This window comes from Chlorocebus sabaeus, chromosome 9, assembly GCF_047675955.1.
Source record: "Chlorocebus sabaeus isolate Y175 chromosome 9, mChlSab1.0.hap1, whole genome shotgun sequence".
Classification (NCBI taxonomy): Eukaryota; Metazoa; Chordata; class Mammalia; order Primates; family Cercopithecidae; genus Chlorocebus; species Chlorocebus sabaeus.
In genome coordinates, this window is record NC_132912.1 from 135,407,258 (window position 1) to 135,427,067 (window position 19,810).

The 19,810-nt window shown below is 52.2% G+C and overlaps 1 protein-coding gene across 1 annotated transcript in view; it reads right to left on the bottom strand.

Moving 5' to 3' along the window:
- CFAP46 (cilia and flagella associated protein 46) overlaps positions 1 to 19,810 on the bottom strand; it is a 143,577-nt gene that overhangs the window by 25,789 nt on the left and 97,978 nt on the right. Inside the window, exons 44-49 of the mRNA XM_038010269.2 lie at positions 13,422 to 13,519; positions 12,746 to 12,822; positions 11,807 to 11,937; positions 11,236 to 11,357; positions 10,628 to 10,710; positions 9,926 to 10,093 (exon numbers count right to left, since the gene is read on the bottom strand). Coding sequence (XP_037866197.2) covers positions 9,926 to 10,093; positions 10,628 to 10,710; positions 11,236 to 11,357; positions 11,807 to 11,937; positions 12,746 to 12,822; positions 13,422 to 13,519 — 679 coding nt within the window. The remainder of the gene's footprint in view (positions 1 to 9,925; positions 10,094 to 10,627; positions 10,711 to 11,235; positions 11,358 to 11,806; positions 11,938 to 12,745; positions 12,823 to 13,421; positions 13,520 to 19,810) is intronic.

Genomic DNA, 19,810 nt, shown 5'->3' on the forward strand with positions numbered 1-19,810 from the left:
ACAGAGTTCCATGTCTCTATTAAGCCAAGATTGTTAATTACGTTACGTCACCCCAAATCCCCTTTTTGCTTTGTCTGTCAGACCCGTCAGTAATCCAGGCACGGTAAGATCTCCCAGCGTCGGGGCTGGTCAACGGCCACACCCCGCAGTTTCTGCTTTTTATTGCTTCTTGTATTTGGAGGCTATTTCATGTCTCTGAGGTGGTGGACCTTCGATTCTCATGGTGTCCATGTCCCTAATAATGCCTGGCTCTGAAGTCTGTTTCCCTTGAGAGTCAGACACCAGCCCTCCGGGTTACTCTTAAATATTTACTCATTTTCGCTTCTCTTGGTTTATCACGTGGGGGTCACTTGCGATGGGCGTGTTCCTGCAAAGGGCATGCAGCTGCATCCTCTTATCTCCCGTGTCGTCTCGTTAGCAGGGTTGGCCAATTTACCTTTTCTGATATACGACATAAATTGGCCAACTTCTACCATCTTACTGTTTTATTTTTATTTGTCCTGGTTTTCTACGTGTTTCTCCATTACTGGCTGTTGGATGCCTTGATTGAGGTAACTGGCCCATTCGTCTTCCTCATTCATTCTTCCTTCTCTATTCTTTGGGAGTTTGCACACCAGCTCTCTGGTGGTGCCCTTAGTGTTTTACCACGCGGTGCAGGCACACCTGGCGGCGCCCCAGACTCAGTGGTTCACGGCTGAGGACACTCAAGGCTCAGCCTATCTCTTCCTTTTGTGGCCGCTGAGTAATGCATTTCAAAAAGACTTAGATCACCGGCAGCCCGGTTTTCAGTTACTCTGTGGTGAGGGTTCTGTTAGTTTCTGTGGCTGCCGTTAACCAATTACTACAAACGGGGGCTAAACGTGGCACCGCTTCCTGTCTGATGGTTCTGGAAATCGGAGGTCCGAATGGGGTTCACCGGCTCACAATGGCGCGCCGGCCCGGCCACCCTCTTCCTGGAGGCTCCCGGGGAGAATCCGTTCCTGGCTCCCGGCCACGCTCTCCATCCTCACCATCCGCAGCACAGCCCCCAGGCTCTTTCTCTGGCCTTCCTGCTTCTCTCGTGTGAGGGCTTTGTCATCACCTGGGCCCTCCCATATCCGCAGGATCGTCTCCCACCTCAAGTCGGGAATCGTATCTGCAAAGCCCCAGGACCATGCGACGTCGCAGGCTCACAGGCACCGGGGCTGGGCCGGGGGCACCCCTGGGCGGCCCGTGCCACGCTGTTGTTAGAGTGTCTGGTCCGGCTGCTGCTTTCCTGTTCCGCCCCTGCCACGACGGTGGTGGCTGCGCCGGGCCGCAGGGAAGGGAAGGATGTTTCAATAAGCGATGCACAGACAGCTGGATCCCCTCAGAGAAAAAAACCTTAGATTCCACCTCCCACTCCACAGAGTCCATCTCAGATGGCAGTTAGGTGGAAACGTGAAAGGTGGGAAACGAGAAATGCATTTAGAGGATGTCATCGGAGAATATTTTCATGATCATGAGGTGAAGAAAGATTTAAAAATCCCAAACACACCTAATGACAAACCACAGCTAACAGTGAAAAGCACAAAGCTTTCGCCTCAGATCAGAAACAAGGCAAGGAAGCCCACTCTTGACACTTCTGTTTAAACAGCGCTGGAAGTCCCCGCTGGAGCAGTCAGGAAAGAAAGAGAAATAACAGGCCAGGCGCGGTGGTTCACGCCTGTAATCCCAACACTTTGGGAGGCTGAGGTGGGTGGATCACCTGAGGTCAGGAGTTTGAGACCAGCCTGACCAACATGGGGAAACCCCATCTCTAATAAAAATACAAAAATTAGCTGGGTATGGTGGTGTGCACCTGTAATCCCAGCTACTTGGGAGGCTGAGGCAGGAGAATTGCTTGAACTCAGGAGGCAGAGGTTGCAGTGAGCTGAGATCATGCCACTGCACTCCAGCCTGGGCAACAGGGCGAGACTCCATCTCAAAAAGAAATTAAAAAAAAATTTAAAAAAGAAAGAGAAATGACAGGACACATCAGAAAAAAAGATGTGAAATTATCTGTTTGCAGATAACAAGCTCTTATATATACAAGACCTCAAAGACTCCACCAGAAAACTGTTAGAACTAATAAATTAAGTAAAGTTGCAAGATACAAAATCAACATACAAAAATCAGTATTTATATACATTACCAATGAACTATCTGATTAAGAAATTAAGAAAACCACCTTATTTCTTTTTCTTTTTTTTTTTTTTGAGAGGGAGTCTCGCTCTGTCGCCCAGGCTGGAGTGCAGTGGCCGGATCCCAGCTCACTGCAAGCTCCGCCTCCCGGGTTTACGCCATTCTCCTGCCTCAGCCTCCCGAGTAGCTGGGACTACGGGCCCCCGCCACCTCGCCCGGCTAGTTTTTTGTATTTTTTTAGTAGAGACGGGGTTTCACCGTGTTAGCCAGGATGGTCTCGATCTCCTGACCTCGTGATCCGCCCATCTCGGCCTCCCAAAGTGCTGGGATTACAGGCTTGAGCCACCGCGCCCAGCCGAAAACCACCCTATTTCTAATAGCATCAGAAAGAATAAAATACTTAGGAATAAATTCAACTATGAAGTGAGAGATCTGTGCCTTGGAAACTGTAAGACACTGATGAAAGAAGTTGAAGGAGACATAAATAAATGGGAAGATATCCTGTGTTCTTTGATTGGAAGAATTAATATTTGTAAATGCCCATAAATGCCACATCTTAAAGTACCAGCTATTAAGAAAAAGATCGATAAATTAGATTATAATAACATTAAAATATTTTGTTCATCAAAAGACACATTCAAGAGTGAAAAGACCAGGTACAGAGAACACATTTGCCATTGATACAAACAATAAAAATTATATCCAAAGTATACCAGGAAAATCCAACAAACCTCAAAGAACAAAACCCAGATAACCCCACAGGAGGGTGAGAGACGAAACAGGCTCTTCACAAATGGCTGGGTGGTGAAAAGCCGGAAGGACCGGGGCTCCCGGGCACGTCAGGACATGCAGACGGATGGGGTGTCTAGTAACAGGGGGCAGATAAATTGTGCAGGGTGGAACATGGCTGGCCACAGAGACCAGCCACGGAGCCAGGCAGGAGCTGGAGCCACAGAGACCAGCCACGGAGCCAGGCAGGAGCTGGAGCCACAGAGACCAGCCACGGAGCCCAGCCACGGAGCCAGGGAGGAGCTGGATGCAGTGCGTGCCTTCAGATGCCATTTGCAGAGTTTAAGAACAGGCACCCCAGGCTGCAGGATTTTGGGGTGCTGATGTTGGAGGTGAGGTTGTAAAAGGCCCTGGCTTTGCAGTATAGTCAGGAGGGTGGACGCTGTGGGCGGCGAGCTGGGCTGGGGAAGCAGGGCTGGCTCTCGGATGGGAGCAGGTCCTGCCTCCTGCCTGGTGCTCCATTTGGGCATTTTTCTAGAGACGTGACACATTTCACTATCAAAAATGGTTTCCGACACCTCCGTGAGCCTCGTGTCTGTGCCAACCAACTCCAGCTCCGGCCTCCCTGCCTCTCCACACGGCAAGCTCACCCTCTCCACAGCCTGAGCCCCACCCAGTCCCGGGCCACGGAGCTGCCCTCCTGCCACGAAGGGCAGACACGTCCACGAAGGGCAGACACGTCCTCCACATGGTGAAGGCAGGAGGGCGGCCAGAGTTCCGAGAAGGGGCTGACTGTGGCCTGCAGACGGACAGGGCACCCAGTGGGCCAGAATCAGATGGAGACCAGCTTTAAGCTGCCACGCCGGCTGCTGTGGCAGGCCTGGAGGAGCCTCCCTGGAACACAGCACCTGTGGAGGCCTCCATCCTTGGGGGCTTCCGTCCTCAGACCGCCTCCTTCAAAGATCCACTTCGCGCCTGTGCCTTTGTGCAAGCTTCTGTGACCCCGATGCAAATTTGCTCTTTCTGTATTTCATGTAAAAAAATTCCACTCACAAGCAGGAGACTCCACAAGGGCTTGGGGTCACGGGAAGGGTCAAAGTGCCAGAGTACAGAGTCCAATTTTAGATTGCTCAGGTTCAGCTGACCACAGTGAGCGGCCTGCATTGAGAGTGAGTAGTGCGACAGGACTGGACGGTCAGGACTGGACGGTGCACGCCTATGAGTCACGGCCACAGCAGAGGCCACAGCACACCCAGCCCCAGGATCTTCCCCAAACGCCTGCGACCTTCCCTCCCGCACCCGCGGCCCTCCCCCAACTTCTCCCGCAGCCCCAGCCCCCACCCCCAGGAAGCCACGTACTTGCCTTCTGACTTGTACGTTAATTTGTATTTCCCAGGCTTTTGTAAAAACGAAACCATCCCCGTGCACTCCCTGGATCCGGCCTCTTTCCCTCCGCGTAATCCTTCTGAGTGAGCCCTGTCTACACTGTCCCAGGCACCGACGGTCACCTCTCGGCATAATCCATCTGAGCCCCGTCTACGCTGTCCCAGGCACCGACGGTCACCCCTCGGCGTAATCCATCTGAGTGAGCCCCGTCTACGCTGTCCCAGGCACCGACGGTCACCTCTCAGCGTAATCCTTCTGAGCCCCGTCTACGCTGTCCCAGGCACCGACGGTCACCCCTCGGCGTAATCCCTCTGAGCCCCGTCTACGCTGTCCCAGGCACCAACGGTCGACCCTCATTGGCAGGCAGGACCCCACCACGTGGCCACACCCCGATGTGCTCATCTGCCCACTGGGTGTCCAGGCGTCTGTCACGTGGGTGATGGACCTTTCTGTGGTTTCCCGGTTTAGGCCATTGCAGATAATGCTGCTGTAAACATTTGTATGAGTTTCTGCAGACGTGTGTCTCCTTACCTCTTTGGTAAATACCTAGGAGTGGAATGACTGCAGCATACAACAGGCCTGCGTTTAACTTGTTAAGAAACTGCCAAACTGTCTTCCAAAGTGGCTCCAGCATTCACCATTCCCCTCAGCCAAGTATGAGGGTTCCGGTTCCACACCCTCGCCAGCACGTCTTCTGGTTGATCTTGTGAGTTTCATCCATTCTAATAGGCAAGCAGGGGTATTTCACTGTGGTTTCCATTTGCATTTCCTTGATAATTAATGATGTCAGGCATTTTTCCATCTTCCCATCTTTCCATCGTACTTTGTTTGCTATCTAAATCTTTTCTGGTGAAGTATCTGTTCAAATCTTTTATAGGGTTGTTTTTTTCTTATTCAGTTTTGAGAGTTCTTTATATAGTCTAAATTTGTTACTATTATCAGATTCTCCCAGTCTTAGTGTAACTTTTCATTTTCTTAACAATATCCTTCAAAGAGTGGAAATTCTTAAATTTGCTGAAAGTCATACAGATTTTCCTCAGTGTTTTCTGCTAGAAACGTGAGCGTCTTTGGTCTCGGATCCATTTTGAGTTGATTTTCATGCGTGGTGTGCGGCCTCGTTTTTTTTTGTTTTTTTTTTTTTTTGAGACGGAGTCTCGCTCTGTCACCCAGGCTGGACTGCAGTGGCCGGATCTCAGCTCACTGCAAGCTCCGCCTCCCGGATTTACGCCATTCTCCTGCCTCAGCCTCCCGAGTAGCTGGGACTACAGACGCCCGCCACCTCACCCGGCTAGTTTTTTTGTATTTTTTAGTAGAGATGGGGTTTCACCGTGTTCGCCAGGATGGTCTCGATCTCCTGACCTCGTGATCCGCCCGTCTCGGCCTCCCAAAGTGCTGGGATTACAGGGTTGAGCCACCGCGCCCGGCCTGCGGCCTCGTTTTTGTTGTGTTTTGTTTTACAAACGCCCAGGGACTGCAGCCACTCAGGGAGATGCCCTTCCTCCGCTCAGCATCGTCGTCCCTTCGCCAGCCACCACCCGGCTGTGCAGCTGTGGCGCGCTTCTGGTTCCCCACCCCGTCCCATGGGTCTACACGGCTGCCGTCGTGTCTGTGCTCCACTGTGTCAACACTGCGCCCGTGTGATGGGCTCCTGACATCAGGTGGCATGTGCCCTCCTATTTTGGCTACTTTAGGTCCTTTACATTTTTATATAACTTTTAGAATAAACTTGTTAAATTCTACAAAACAAAACAAAAAAAACCTGTGGAGATTTTGACTAGAGTTGTGTGGAATCTACAGATTACTTTAGGACAAGTTGACACCTTGGCAATATTGGGCCTTCTCACCTAAGAGCCTGACGCTTCTCTCCATTTGTTTAGTTCTTTGATCTCTCTCAGCAATGTTTTACAGTATGAGTGTACAAAGTCTTGCACCTTTTGTCAAATGTATCCCTAAGTATTTCCCGGCTTGGAAGCTATTGTCAATGGTAGTGTTTTAAGTTTTAATTTCTGATAGTTAGTTATATAGAAATGCAATTGGTTTTTGTACCTTGACTTTTGTATCCTTCAACCTTGCCAAAATCACTCACTAGATCACACTTTCTACACAGATGATGAGCCCACCCGCAGAGAAGATCTATCTAGATGCTTTTCCTTTCTTCCTCCTGCCTCTGTACTCCAGCTGAGATCTCCAGCACGGTGCTGACACTGCAGTGGGTGGCCCCGCCTGGCTGCTGGCCTTGGGGGACGGCCTCAGCCTCCGGCCGACCTGCGACACTCAGGGACAGCTGTTCTGCGGATGTCCTTTGCCAGCCGGAGGAGGCCGCCTTCCCCTCCTCGTTTTCTAAGAGCTCGTATTCGGAGTGGATGTTGGGTTTTGTCAAATGCCTTTCTGCATCTATTGCAATCATTAGATAGTCTTTATTTTTTAGCTTATGGATATGGTGAATCACATTGGCTGATTTTTCAAACATTAAATGACCCTTGTATTCCTGGGTTAAAATCCACGTGGACATAATATAAATCCTTGTAACGTCTCGTTTTGCTCCATTTCCTAACATTTTGTTAAGAATGTTATTAGCATCTATATTCATGAGGCATATTGGTCCTTTTTTTTAAAATCTCCTGACGTCTTTCTCTGGGTTTGTGTCCGGATAACGCCAGCCTCAGAAAATCAGCTGGGAAGTACAGTCTCTCCTCTTTAATTGCTGTGGGAGGATGTGTGTAGACATCCTCTGGGTGTAGAGGTTTTTCCTTTGTGGGAAGATTTTAAACTAAACTGTCTATTACCTTAATAGATACAGGCCTATCCAGGCCATCCCTTTCTTCTAGAGTGATTATGTAAGCTTGGGTCTTTCGAGGAACTTGTCCATTTCATCTAAGTTGTTAAATTTATTGACACAGCATTATTCATTATTTACTTTTTATCCTCTCTTGACTCTGTAGTGATGCTCCCTCTATCATTTTTGATATTGATAATTTGTGTCTCTGTCTTTTTCTGATCAGCCTGACCTGACTAGAGGTGTATTAATTTTATTGATTTTTCTCAAAGAACTTGCTTTTGGTTTGTGTTTCTGTTTCCTGTGTCATAGATTTCTGTTCTTATGTTCATCATCCTTGATTATGTTTGTGTTAAATTTTTTCTTCTTTTCCTAATTTTTGAAGATAGAAATAGCGGTCATTGCTCTGTGGCCTTTTTTCTTTCTAATATACATGCTTAGTTCCGTAAATCCCTTCTTGCGCGTCAGTGGCATCCACAAGTAATGATAAATTGTGTTTTTGTCTTCATTCACAACACAATATTTTCTGAATTCCCCTTTTAATGTCTTCTTTTATCCACGGGTATTTAAGAAGTATATTTAGTTTCCAAGTGTTTGGGGTTTTCCAGGCATGATTTCTGTTATTAAGTTCTAATTTAACTCCACTGTGGTCAGAGAACCTACTGTGGGTAATTTGGACCCTTTAATATTTTTGTGGCTTGTTTTATGGCTCAACTTAGGGTATATCTCGTCAAATGTTCCGTGTGTGTGTGAAAAAAGTGTACATTCTTCTGCCATGGGGGGAATGTCACATAAACATCCATGAGATGAGGCTGCCTGGCATGTTTCATCCTCCACACCCGACTGATTCGATGCATATTTGCTCCGTCACTGTTGAGAAAGGGATGTTGACCTCCCCAGCCATCCCTGGGTGCGTCTTGACTGTTTTGTGGCTCTGTGGGTTTTGTCTCATGTATTTTGCCGCGATGTTAATCAATGTACAGACATTTAGGTTTCACACCCTCTTCGTGAATTAGCCTCCTCCTCTTTACAGAACCGCCCGCTGTAGCTCTGGTCACACTCCCAGGGTGAACTCCACCTTTTTCTGATTTAATCTCACCATGCCAACCTTCTTTGGATACTAAGAGATATGGTTTTTCCATCCTTTCTTTTTAACTCACCATTTTCTTTTCATTTAAAGTGGGTTTCTTGGAGGAAGCGTATTTTGAATGCTAAATTTTCATTTAATCAGATGATCTTTTTCTTTTAGTTGGGGGTGTTTAGACACTTAATGTGATTATGGATATGGTTGGGTTGAAATATACTATCTTGCTATTTCTTTTTTATTTTTCCTATCTGTTCTCTCTTCCCTTTTTTTCTGTGTTTTTTGGATTAAGAGGGTGCTTATGATTCCATTTCATCTTCTTCATTATGTATTTGCTATAAACTTGGGGGGGTTGTTTTTCTTGTTGTTTTGTTTTTATTGATTACTTGAGGATGCATAGTTTATAACGTTATCACAGTCTATCTTCAAGTAATATTATACCACTTTCTCTAGAGGATGGAGCCTTTACATACTTTGCTTCCATTCCCTCCCTCTCATCTTTGGTGCTGTTGTTATTCATTTCACATTTAGGTTATAAAACTCCATACCATTATTATTTTCTTTTGCTCTAAACTTTTTGCTCAAAAAATTTTAAAGAGATTTTGAAAATAAAGGAGTTTTAAGTGTTTATCCGTCTTTTCACTTTTTTCAGAGCTGTCTCTTTCCCTGGCCTTGCACACAGGCGGCGGCCGTCTTCCTGCCGTGGGCTCTGCAGATCTCGGAGTGGCCGTTCCTTGCGGCTCTCTCCTTCCGGGCGTCCCGCTCTGCACGTTGGAGCTGTCGGTTTCCCCAGACTCCAAACTGCCTGTCCTCAACTTGGGGAGACCCCTGGGCTCTTCCCGCCCCCCCCCAACAATGTTGTGACCTGGAAACTCCCCAGGGAGTAAGAGCCGGGGGGGCCGCCGTGGCACTCACCAGCCAACCCCTCTTTCAAGGATCCCCGTCCTGCGCGGCCTGCTGGTCAGTGTTTGAAACCCTCAGTTCATGTGTTTTTCTCTGGTTTACAGTTGTCTCAGTTGGAAGGACAAATCTGGTCCTTGTTACTTCATCTGAGATGGAAGCAAAAGTCCAATCTATTTATTTTTAATTTTGATATTGAAGTGCCACATACATGCAGAAAACTGCACATACCACACGTGTAGGGCTTGGGGAAGTTTCACAAACCAGGCATGTCTGCACAGCCAGCACTCAGTCACAGAATGTGGTCCACCCGAATCCCAGCCGAGGCCAGGGCCTTCCGCGCTCTCCCTTATTGCTCTCCACAGTCTGCGTGATTAACGGAGAGGCTAGCTGTTAACTACACATCTGGTCTCCTCCTTTGAAACAGATGTTTGTGGGGGCAAGAACGGCATTAAGTTTGTCTTCCCTGTGTGTTGGCACCAGGATACTGGCACATAGCAGGGATTTTTAAAATAGTTTTGAGTGTTTATATATATACATACATATTTTATTTTTGACAGGGTCTCACTCTGTTGCCCAGGCTGCAGTGCAGTGGTGCCATCTCAGCTCCCCGAAGCCTCCGTCTCCCAGGCTCAAACCATCCTCCCAGCCTCCTGAGTGGCTGGGACCACAGGTGCATGCCACCATGCCCGGCTAATTTTAAAATTTCTTGTAGAGATGCACTCTCACCATGTTGCCCAGATTGTTGAGTGTTTATATCCTATAAATATCTTTGAGTGAATAAATGCCTAGAAAAATGTTGCAACATTTGATGATTATTTTTTGATAGGAGCTAACATTGTTTCATCTGAAAAATAAATATCTCCATTTTAAAATTAGACATTAAGGTGGCTAAGGGCAGTCCCTACCTGGCTCTTCTTTATGGAGGCGATTCCACAACATTTGAAGAGAAAATTCTCGTGACACAGAGGAAATTGTCCCTTCATCAAACACAGAGAGGCCTTCCAGTGGCAGCTCCAGGAGATGTCTGTCTGCCACCAGGATGATCTTATCCACAACCTCGGGCTGGACTGTGTCTGGGAAACAGCCGTGCAGGGAGATCAGCTCCTGAAGACAGGACCCCTCACACGGGGCCGCAAGGCTCCGTCTCCTGACTTGGCTTCTGGGCGCTGGGAAAGGCTGACAGCCCGCCTTGACTCCATGCCACCTTCTCCTCCAGATGCCCCAGAACAGAACCGCCTCCCATCACGCCTGTCCCTCCACACGATTCGTTTTGTTAGCAAGCACACGTGGTGTGGCGGGGCTGCCGATCCACCACGCGAGGGAGCTGTGCTGGGTTCCGTGGTGCTCTCAGGGGGCTTGGCACAGAGCCTCCTACCCGGAGCCTCCTATCCGGAGAGGCACGGACCCTCCGACCCGGTCCGTGGCTGTGCACAGAACCTTCCAGGGACCCCCTGCGCAAGGAGGCCTCAGAGGGAGGGCTGCAGGGCTTGGGGGCTCCTGGGCTCCTGACCCCCCTTGGCGTTCCTGGATGGGTGGGTGGATCCCGACCCCACCTCTTCTGGCGGGACGAGCACCCCGGGCTGAGTGGCTGTGCCCGCCCCACTCACTGTGTTGTCCTGTGGACATTTTCCTCTCCTTGTCTTTGCCCTTCGACTTCCCTGAATCAGCAACGACCACCGGCATCTGCACTCTGAAAGTCAGGTTATATATTCGAAAACAGACAGATAACAAATGCTTGGAATATAGGCGACCCCTCCTCAGCCTGCTTCACTCTAAGGCAGCAGCGCCACGAATCCCCACGCTCACTTCTGGGATGGTCCCACTGAGGCGGGGCCGGGATGAGCCACAGGATTTCGGGATCATCTCTGATCCACCAGCCGAGCTAAACGGTGCCAGGTGTCTGTCCCCTCTGCCTTCCTTCCCACCCCAAATCAAAGGAGCCCGGGCGGTCCCTCGGAGGTGCTTGCTGTCCCACCCCACACTTGGGCCGGGGGCTGGAGGGGCCGTGGGGAGTGGGCAGTGGGCAGTTCTCCTCCAGGCAGGAATGGAGGCAGAACCAGGAAGAAATGCTTCCTGGGAGCAGGCGGGCAGTGCGGAGTCTGGAACAAAGGTGGCCGAGAAGGCACAGCAAGCACACGTGGTTGGCCACGGCACTGGACACACGTGTCCATGCATGAGTGTGGTGGGGAGCCGGCTGCAACGTCATCCCTGGTACCTGGCCTCAGAGAGGCTGAGCAGGGGGAAGAGCGGCCGCAGAAGCTCCTCCAGGGGCCCCAGGATGCTGCTGAGCCTCTGCACAGGGTACTCCTTCTCTTCCACCTGGAGGCCTTCTGGCTCCTACTCAACCCAAACAAGAGGCCCCCATAGCAAAGAGGGTGCATGGCCCAGACCCCACGAGGGCCAGGCCCCTGCGGAAAGGCCGAGCCCCTGCCCCTTCTGTGAACAGCGTGGTGGACAAGGGCGCCTGGCTCGGTAATGAGGGCCCCACAGCACCTGGCCCATCCTCTGGAGGGTCACCCTGAGACCCCAGCCCCCACCCATCTCCTCTGCCCGCACCACAGAGGGCCCCTCCTCTTTGTCTGTACTTCAGGGATCAGGCATGGCCAAGGAGTCCAAGCAGTGAGTTCTCCCCCAACATGGAACTTGGCCTGGGAGTCAGGATGGCCCAAGCCCTTCAGCAGCCTGGCCTAGCGCCCCGCCCCTCCCCCCACCTCGCTGGGATCCTGGCTCTCAGGGATGGGGGCAGAGGGTCCTGGCAGGGTGGCTTGGAGTCTGGAGGGCCTCACCGAGCCTGCGTTCAGGGCCATGTCCTCGCTGTACACCTGGGCCTGGGTCTGCTTCCGGAACTGCTGGGCACGGGCCAGCAGGTGGGAGAAGGCGGTGGGACTCATGGCCAGACGCATCACCTTGCAGAAGCCTGCAGGAACGTGGACACACCCTCTGTTGCTGCCCAGGCCTGAGGACGGCAGCTGGACCGTGCGTGGTGGGCAATGGGAAAAGGGCTGCTGTCTCGCAAGAAAGGCTGCATGGATGGAAGTCCCTTCCGCCGTGTGGGGTCCCCTGGCCGCATGCCGTGGAGCGGCTGCCACATCATTGTGCAGCCAGCGATGGGCCTCCTGGGCCCCAGGGAAGCACACGCCCCGTCTACATCTGTTTCCAGAATGTCACAGGCTCTACAGACCCCTCCATCCCTGTGGGTGGAGGGCGGGGAGAGGCCACGCCTCCGGGACCCCAGGGGCTCCCTGGTGGGCCTTCAGTTTCTGAAAGGAAAGGGCCCTTGTGCAGGGAGCTCTTCGGCGCAGTGGGCATCAGCGCTGCTCCTGCCCCTGCTCCCCTCCCCCCTCCCCTCCCCCCTCCGCTCCCCTCCCCCCTCTGCTTCCCTCCTGCCCACCTCCCCTCCCCCACCGTTCCCCTCCCCCATGCTCCCCTCCTGCCCCGCTCCCCTCCCCCCTCTCCTGCCCCTGCTCCCCCCTGCTCCCCTCCCCCCTCTCCCATCCCTGCTCCGTGCCACCTCTCACCCCTGCTCCCCACCCCTGCTCCTGCCCCGGTTCCCCTCCCCCTCCCCCCTGCTCCCCCCCCTTTTGCTCCCCCCTCCCACCCCATTCCCCTCCCCACTCTCGCCCCTGCTCCCCGCGCCCTCCCGCTCCTCCTCCCCCCTCCCCGCCAAGCAGCCGTGCTCACCTCCTGCTCCTCCTCCCCCCTCCCTGCCGAGCAGCCCTGCTCACCTCCCACCGGCTGCACCTTTCCTTTGGCTGCGGTAATGAACTTGGGTTTCTCATAGGCAGCACCGTATAGACAGGACCTGCTGGCAGGACGTGGGCCAGGGTCGCAGGCAAGCCACGATGGAAACACACCTCACAGCCCAGCTCCAGTGACCTCAGAGGAGCCCAGTGAGGCCCACTCTGCAGACCACGCACCCCCAGCAGGGCCCCCCCGTGTGCGCCTCCAGGGGCACCGCCGGGTGTGCGTGGCCAGTCAGGACCTGGACTGAGAACAGGCTGGGTCATGCACCGGGCAACTGGCCACAGCCAGTGACTTCTGTGGTCACTGCCAGAGGCACCGCCGGCTGGCTGCAGGCCAGTGGGAGCAGGAGAGGGCAGCCATCCTCTCCACTCCACTGTCACAGTGACCTTCAGGTCAGGACGCCCAGACCAGACACAAAGGCCCTGTACGGGAGACAGGTCGCAGGAGGCGGGTGTGCCGCACCCCTGGACCGCCCCCGCCCTGTGTCATTGGTAGCTGGTGTCTGTCCGGCACCTTCTCAGGACCGGCTGGGCGTTTCCCGAGTCCCAGGCCTCCCTGGGGTGGGGCTGAGGTGTGGGCAGCCCACGGCTGGGTCTCTGCCTCCCTGAGGCCTCTCAGCGGGCTGGGGGCGACCTCAACAGGAACGAGCGTCTTTACCTGTCCCGTGAGAGGTGCAGAAAGAGGACCCGAAAGGTAGGAGGCATCTCATTCAAGAGGTTAAAGTGCTGTTCAGTGACGCAGAGATTTTGCCAAGCCTGTGTGGTGAAAAACGGCTATCAGGGGATGCATTTAGGATGCAGGGATGTCGTTGTGCTGTTCCCTCGTTTCCAGGAGACCCCGCGGCAGAGCCAGAGCGGGGCTTTGTGCCTTTCCTGCCCCGGGCTGGGGCCTTCGGGGTTCCGGGGGGGCCCTGCTGGGAGTGACTCGGGGATGGCACCAGGGGGCAGCAGAGGCACGCACGAGTCACCGGCGGCCCCAGAATGTCATTTCTCTCCGGTTGTTAATGTTTAGAAACCTGATTTGCATGACGCGAAGTGCATGTTCGCCAAACCCAAAATAACAAATGGAAAATTCCCCAGCGCCTCCTCCGTGAGTGGTGCCTTTCCCTCCGTCTTTCCTCCTGTGTCCTCCACACCACACATGGAGACACACATGTACATGGATGCATGCAGACACACGCGTGCACAGACGCACACTCACACAGACAGGCGTGGACACACACACACCCGTGCACAGACGCGCACACACAGACATGCACAGACACACACAGACGCAAGTGTACACGGACCTAGACACACAGACATGCATGGACACAGACACGCACATGTACACAGATGCACACACTCACGCATACAGGCACGGACACACACGGACACACACGCGTACACAGTGCAGACTCAGAGCCGTGCCCCCACGCTCCCCTGGGGAAGGCCCTCTCTTCCCGGCCCAGGGATGCCAGTCGGCTGTGGTCAGGCGGTGCAGGCGGCGTCTCTAGCCCATCCCCTCCTGTGGACTATGAGTCTAATACCAGACCGGGCACGTAGTTCAAGCTCCTCACCACCAGCAGCAAGCGGCCACCACAGCCCCTGAGGGCCAGCTAGAGGGCTCCTGGAGGCCTGGGCCTCTCCACAAGGGCAGCCCTCCCTCTGTCGAGCTGTGAGGCTTGTGGTTCTGAGTCATAGCTTCAAGTCTGCACAAACAAAGCAGTGTTTATAAAACTTATTATCAAAGTAGAATATACAGAAAGTGGTGTAAAAGCCCATGCGTGAAAAGCTTGACGGACTTTTGCAGTGGGCACACCGTGTGGCCAGGCAAAGAGACAGGACATTGCTGGCCAGTGGCCCTCCTCCCCACAAGGGGACCACAACAGATTCTAGCAGCTCAGGCGGGCTTTTCTGCCGGCCTCTGGCTCGCGCTGTGGGCTTCACCCAGGTGGAGCATGGGGCTGACCCTCCTCGTGGCAGACACCGCAGCTGGGAACGCCACAGCTTCTTCATCCCTTCTGTGGCCGAGGGCATCTGGGTGGCTTCCTGTCACTGGGGGTCATGAGCGATGCTGCTCTCTCGGGACCCCAGTGAAGCATTTCTACCGGGCGCGGAGTCAGGTGTGGACGCGCGGCGTCAGCTACAGCGATTCCGCCAGAACTCTGCCCAGGGGCTGCTGTGCCAAGGGGCGGGCATGAGACCCAGGGAGCCTCAGCTGCCCCCATCCCCGTCTCACCTCCACTGGCCATGTCCTCCTTTTCCATGGGAGCCATTCTGGTTGGTGTCTGGTTATCTGCATCTGGCTTCAATTTTGCATTTCCCTGACTAATGAACTTGCACACCATTAAAATCGTTTATTGGCCACACGAATCCTACTTTTGTGAGATTCCAACCTCATGCCATCTTCTGTCAGTGTCTCCTTTTCTTATTTAAAAGGGACCCACACCCTCCCCCACGCGGGGCGCACGTGTGTCAGGCAGCCTAGTGTCAAGGTCTTCTCATTCTCTGTGGCTGCCCCTCGACTCTCAGCAGGGCATTTTTGATGAATAGAACTTCTGAATTTTAGCCCGCAGTCTGATTTGTCATTTTTCCCCTGTACGGCTCCTACCCTGTGTCTCCCGTGGCCACAGGGCAGTGGCGCAGCCCCAGGTCCCCACAAGGGACAGAGCCCTGGGCCACCTGCCAGGCCATCTCTGTGGAAAACTACATTGCTAATAGCTCAGGGGAACCAGGCTAAGACCTCACCGGGGGAGGAAGAGGCTCCGTGAACCCTCGGCCACAGAGAACGGGTGGCTTCACAGCGCGGAGCCTCTCGGCCCACACTCAGGAACAGCACCTGAGTTCTTCAGTCTCTTGGTTCTGTATTTTCTTTTCAGTCTTTCTGCATTTTCTTTCTTTTTCTAGTCATATTGTACTATATTCAATACAAGCACCGATCGGGCGCACATTTCCACTCTTGCGGAAAACTTTTCAATGTTGTACCGTTAAATACGATGCATACTAGGGCTGTAGAGAGATTCTTTATTGGATTAAGGACATTTGCTTCTATCTCAATTTTAAAAATCATGAGTGGATGTTGGATTATGAAAGATACCTTTTTTGCACCTGTCAAGGCGATCTTACGATTTGTCTCCTTTTCCTTCTGTTAACGTGCTCAATGATATTGAACCACATGGAACACCACCACTTGGCACCGACGTGCGCCTTTATAACTGCTGGGTTTTATTTGCTGTATTCTGTTAGGATTTTTGTGTAATAGTGATGAGAGAGCTTTTCCTTTCTTGTAGTGTCCCTGCTAAGTTTCCAGTGTCAATGTTCATCTAGCCTCTTAGTAAAAGAGGAAGTTTTTTGCTTTATTTCTATGAGTTTTCAAAGTGGTTATTTCTTCTTTCAGTTTTTGGAAGAATTTACTGGTGAAGCCAGTGGGATCTGGGTTTTCTTTGTAGCAACATTTTAAATAAAAGATTCGATTTCTTTAACAGACATTGAATCATTTGGATTTTCTACGCTTCTGTCGGCTTTGCTGAGCTGTGCTTTTTTGAAGACTTGGTCCGTTTGGGTCCATTGTCGCCTGTATTGGAGTAAGAACATTCTGTGTGAACTCTCAACATCTGCATCATCTCAGTGATGGGTCTTTTTCTTGCTCACATTGGAAACTCGCCTGTTCCCTTTTTTTCTTGAGCAGGGATTTCTCCATTTCATTGTCTTCTCTTTGGAACCAACTTGTGCCTTGGATTTCCTTTGCTGGTTTTGACTTCGCTGTTTCTCGTGCTGTATTGATTTGTCCTCTTTCATTTTTCTTAGATGTAACTGATTGTTGTTGTCCAGCTTCTCGAAATCAAAGCTTAAATCAAGGTTTTTTCTGGCTTTCTTCTTGTATTCAAGGCTGTATTTTTCCTGTAACCCGTTTGAGCTAAGTCGCGTAAATTTTTATTTGTAGTATTTCCATTCACTAAGTCAGTTTAAATCTAAGTCAGTTTAAAGTGTTTTCTGAATTCCACTGTGACTTCTTCCTTGACTAATTTGATCATCATAAGTAACTGTTTAATTTCGAGGCACCCGTGTTTCTCACAGGTCCAGTTTTGTTACTGATTTCCCACTTTACGTCACCGAGGTTGGAAAACACGCTCTGAGTGACCTCGGTACTGGGGATCTCTGCTGTGGCTGTGTGTGGCCCAGCAACGGTCGCTTTCAGCCACGTCTGGTGAGGGCCTTCTCGCAGGTGGGGATGCCACAGAGTCCAGGGTGGTGCGGGGCATCCCATGGCGAGGGGCTGAGTGTGCCAGCTCAGGTCTCTCCTCCTCTTCTTATAAAGCCACCAGTCCCGCTCCCAGGATAACCCCTGAATCTAAAACCATTAATTAGATCGACCCATTCATGAGTTTTGGAGGGAACATTCAAACCATAGCATTCTGCCCCCAAGACTCATGTCCTTATCATGTACAAATACATTCCTACAAACCCCATGCTCCCAAAGTCTTAACTTGTTCCAGCAGCAACTCAAAAGTCAGAGTCTTATCTATGAGCCTGTGAAAGCAAAACAAGTTCTCTACTTCCGACATACAGCAGTGGAACCAGTTGAGACGTTCCCACTGGAAAACGAGAACAGGCAAAAAGAGAGGAGTGGAGGCTCCAAGCAAGCCCCCACCCCACAGGGCTGACGTGACCCTAAATTCAGGGAATGGGCTCTTCCAACAGCACCTGCTACCTCCGGACACACGGGCTGGGGGTTGGGCCTCCCCAACAGCTTTGCTGGATGCAGCCCACGTGGCTGCTCTTCCAGGTTGGAGTCTGGTGCCTGAAGCTTCCCGAGCTGCCAGTGACTCCACAGCTCTGGGGTCCTGGTGGGGGTCCTGTTCCCGTGGCTGCACTAGGCTTTGTTCTGCTGGGGCTGTCTGTGGTGGCTCCATCCCTGGGACGAGTCTCTGCCCGGGCCCCCAGACTTTCAATGGCATCCTTTGAAATCTGGATGGAGGCTGCCAAGTCTCCATCTTGCTCTCTGCAAGCTTATGGAATCAGTGCCACGTGGCCGTGGCCAATGCTATGTCCACATCTTGAGCTGTGGGTCTATCTGCACTGGAGCTGCCTGAGCCACCGCTGGGGCTGCCATGGACAGCTGCACTGGAATTTAGGGAGCACGGTCCTCAGCAGGCCTGGGGCAGGGAGCCTGTGGACGGCACCTCTGGCCCATCCGCCAGAGCACTTCTGCCCTCCATGGCCTCCAGGCTGGCAACAGGAGGGCGGCCTTGAAGATCTCTGAAATGCCTTCTGGGTGTTTCTTCCACTGCCTTGAAGAACAGCACCCAGCCCCTTCTCTCTGTACGGACTTTTGGTGAATGGAGGAGCCTTGGCTCCTCTCCTGGAACCTCCTCTCCTGGGCACACCTTTCACTCTTTACATGGCCAGGCTAAGAGCTTCCAGATCCTTCCACTCACTTTTCTTTTGATGATAAATTCCATCTCCGAGTTATTTTTCCCTTTTGCAGCTCAGTGTAGTGGCTGGAAGTAGCCACGCAGCGGCCTAATTCTTTGCTGCTTGGATATTCATTCTACCGGACACCCTTGTTCACCACTATCAAGTTCAGCTTTTGACAAAGCTGTTCCACATGGACAGTTCAGCCAAGGTCTTTGCTAATTTATGACGAGGCTGGCCTTTATTCTAGGTTTTAATACCTTGCTCCGCAGTTCCATCTGAAATCTCATCAGAATGGCCTTTCCGGTCCATATTTCTATCAGCGTCCCGGTCACGACCACTTAACAGATCTCTAAAGAGTTCCAAACTTTCCCTTGTCATCTTGTCTTCCAGGCAGGCCCTCACCAGAATCACCCTCAATGATCCATTTACAGACATACCGGGTTTTTAAAAGCCTTCTCCTCCAAATGCTTTCAGCCTCCGCTTATTACTCAGTTCCAAAGCTGCTTCCATATGTTCCATATGTTCCATATGTTCAAGTATTCATTATTGTCAACCACCCTGCTCCTGGTACCAATTTTCTTAGTCCATTTCCAGTTGTTTATAATAGAATATCTGAAACTGAATAATTTGTAAAGAAAAGGAGACTATTTCTTACAATTCTGGAGGCTGAGAAGTCCAAGGTCAAAGGGCCGCATCTGGTGAGGACCTTCTTGCAGGTGGGGTCTCTGTAGAGTCCCGAGGTGGCCCAGGATGCCACACGGTGAGGGGGCTGTGTTAGCCCAGGTCTTTTCCTCTTCTCATAAAGACATCAGCCCACTCCCATGATAACTATAATCCATTAACTTATTAGTCAGCAAACGGGCTGATCTATTCATGAACCCTCATGACCCAGTTACCTCATACAGGCCCCACCTCTCAATACTGCCACCTTGGGCATTGTTTAAACACGAGGTTCAAGGGGGACAAACGTTCAAATCATAGCACCCTTGCTTTGTCTTTTCCAATTTCCCCCTCAGACGGGGTCTTTTCTTCAGTCCGTTTCTCAGTCACAGATTCAACCTTGGGCTGCATTCACTTTTCCCTGAAACCCCCAAATTGAGCCCTTCATTTAGGAGAGCACATATGGGATGCTGCGGGGGACACTATGTCCTGGAGGCTGCATCCTCTCCAGGCACCACAAGACCACAGTTGATTTCACTGCCTTCCAGAAGCTTCCAGGGGAACAACCCTAAGGCCCAGGACCTGCTGGGCGTTCCCAGGGCACCGTGGGGCTCTGCTCTCGGTGGGCATCCCCAGGGTGCTGTAAGGCTCTGCTCTCGGTGGGCGTCCCCAGGGTGCTGTAAGGCTCTGCTCTCGGTGGGCATCCCCAGGGTGCTGTAAGGCTCTGCTCTCGGTGGGCATCCCCAGGGTGCCGTAAGGCTCTGCTCTCGGTGGGCGTTCCCAGGGCGCTGTAAGGTTCTGGCCTCGGTGGGCGGTCCCAGGGTGCCGTGGGGCTCTGGCCTCAGTGGGCAGTCCCAGGGTGCTGTGGGGCTCTGCTCTCGGTGGGCGTCCCCACGGTGCTGTGGGGCTCTGGTCTCGGTGGGCGTTCCCAGGGTGCTGTGGGGCTCTGGCCTCGGTGGGTGGTCCCAGGGCGCCGTGGAGCTGCTC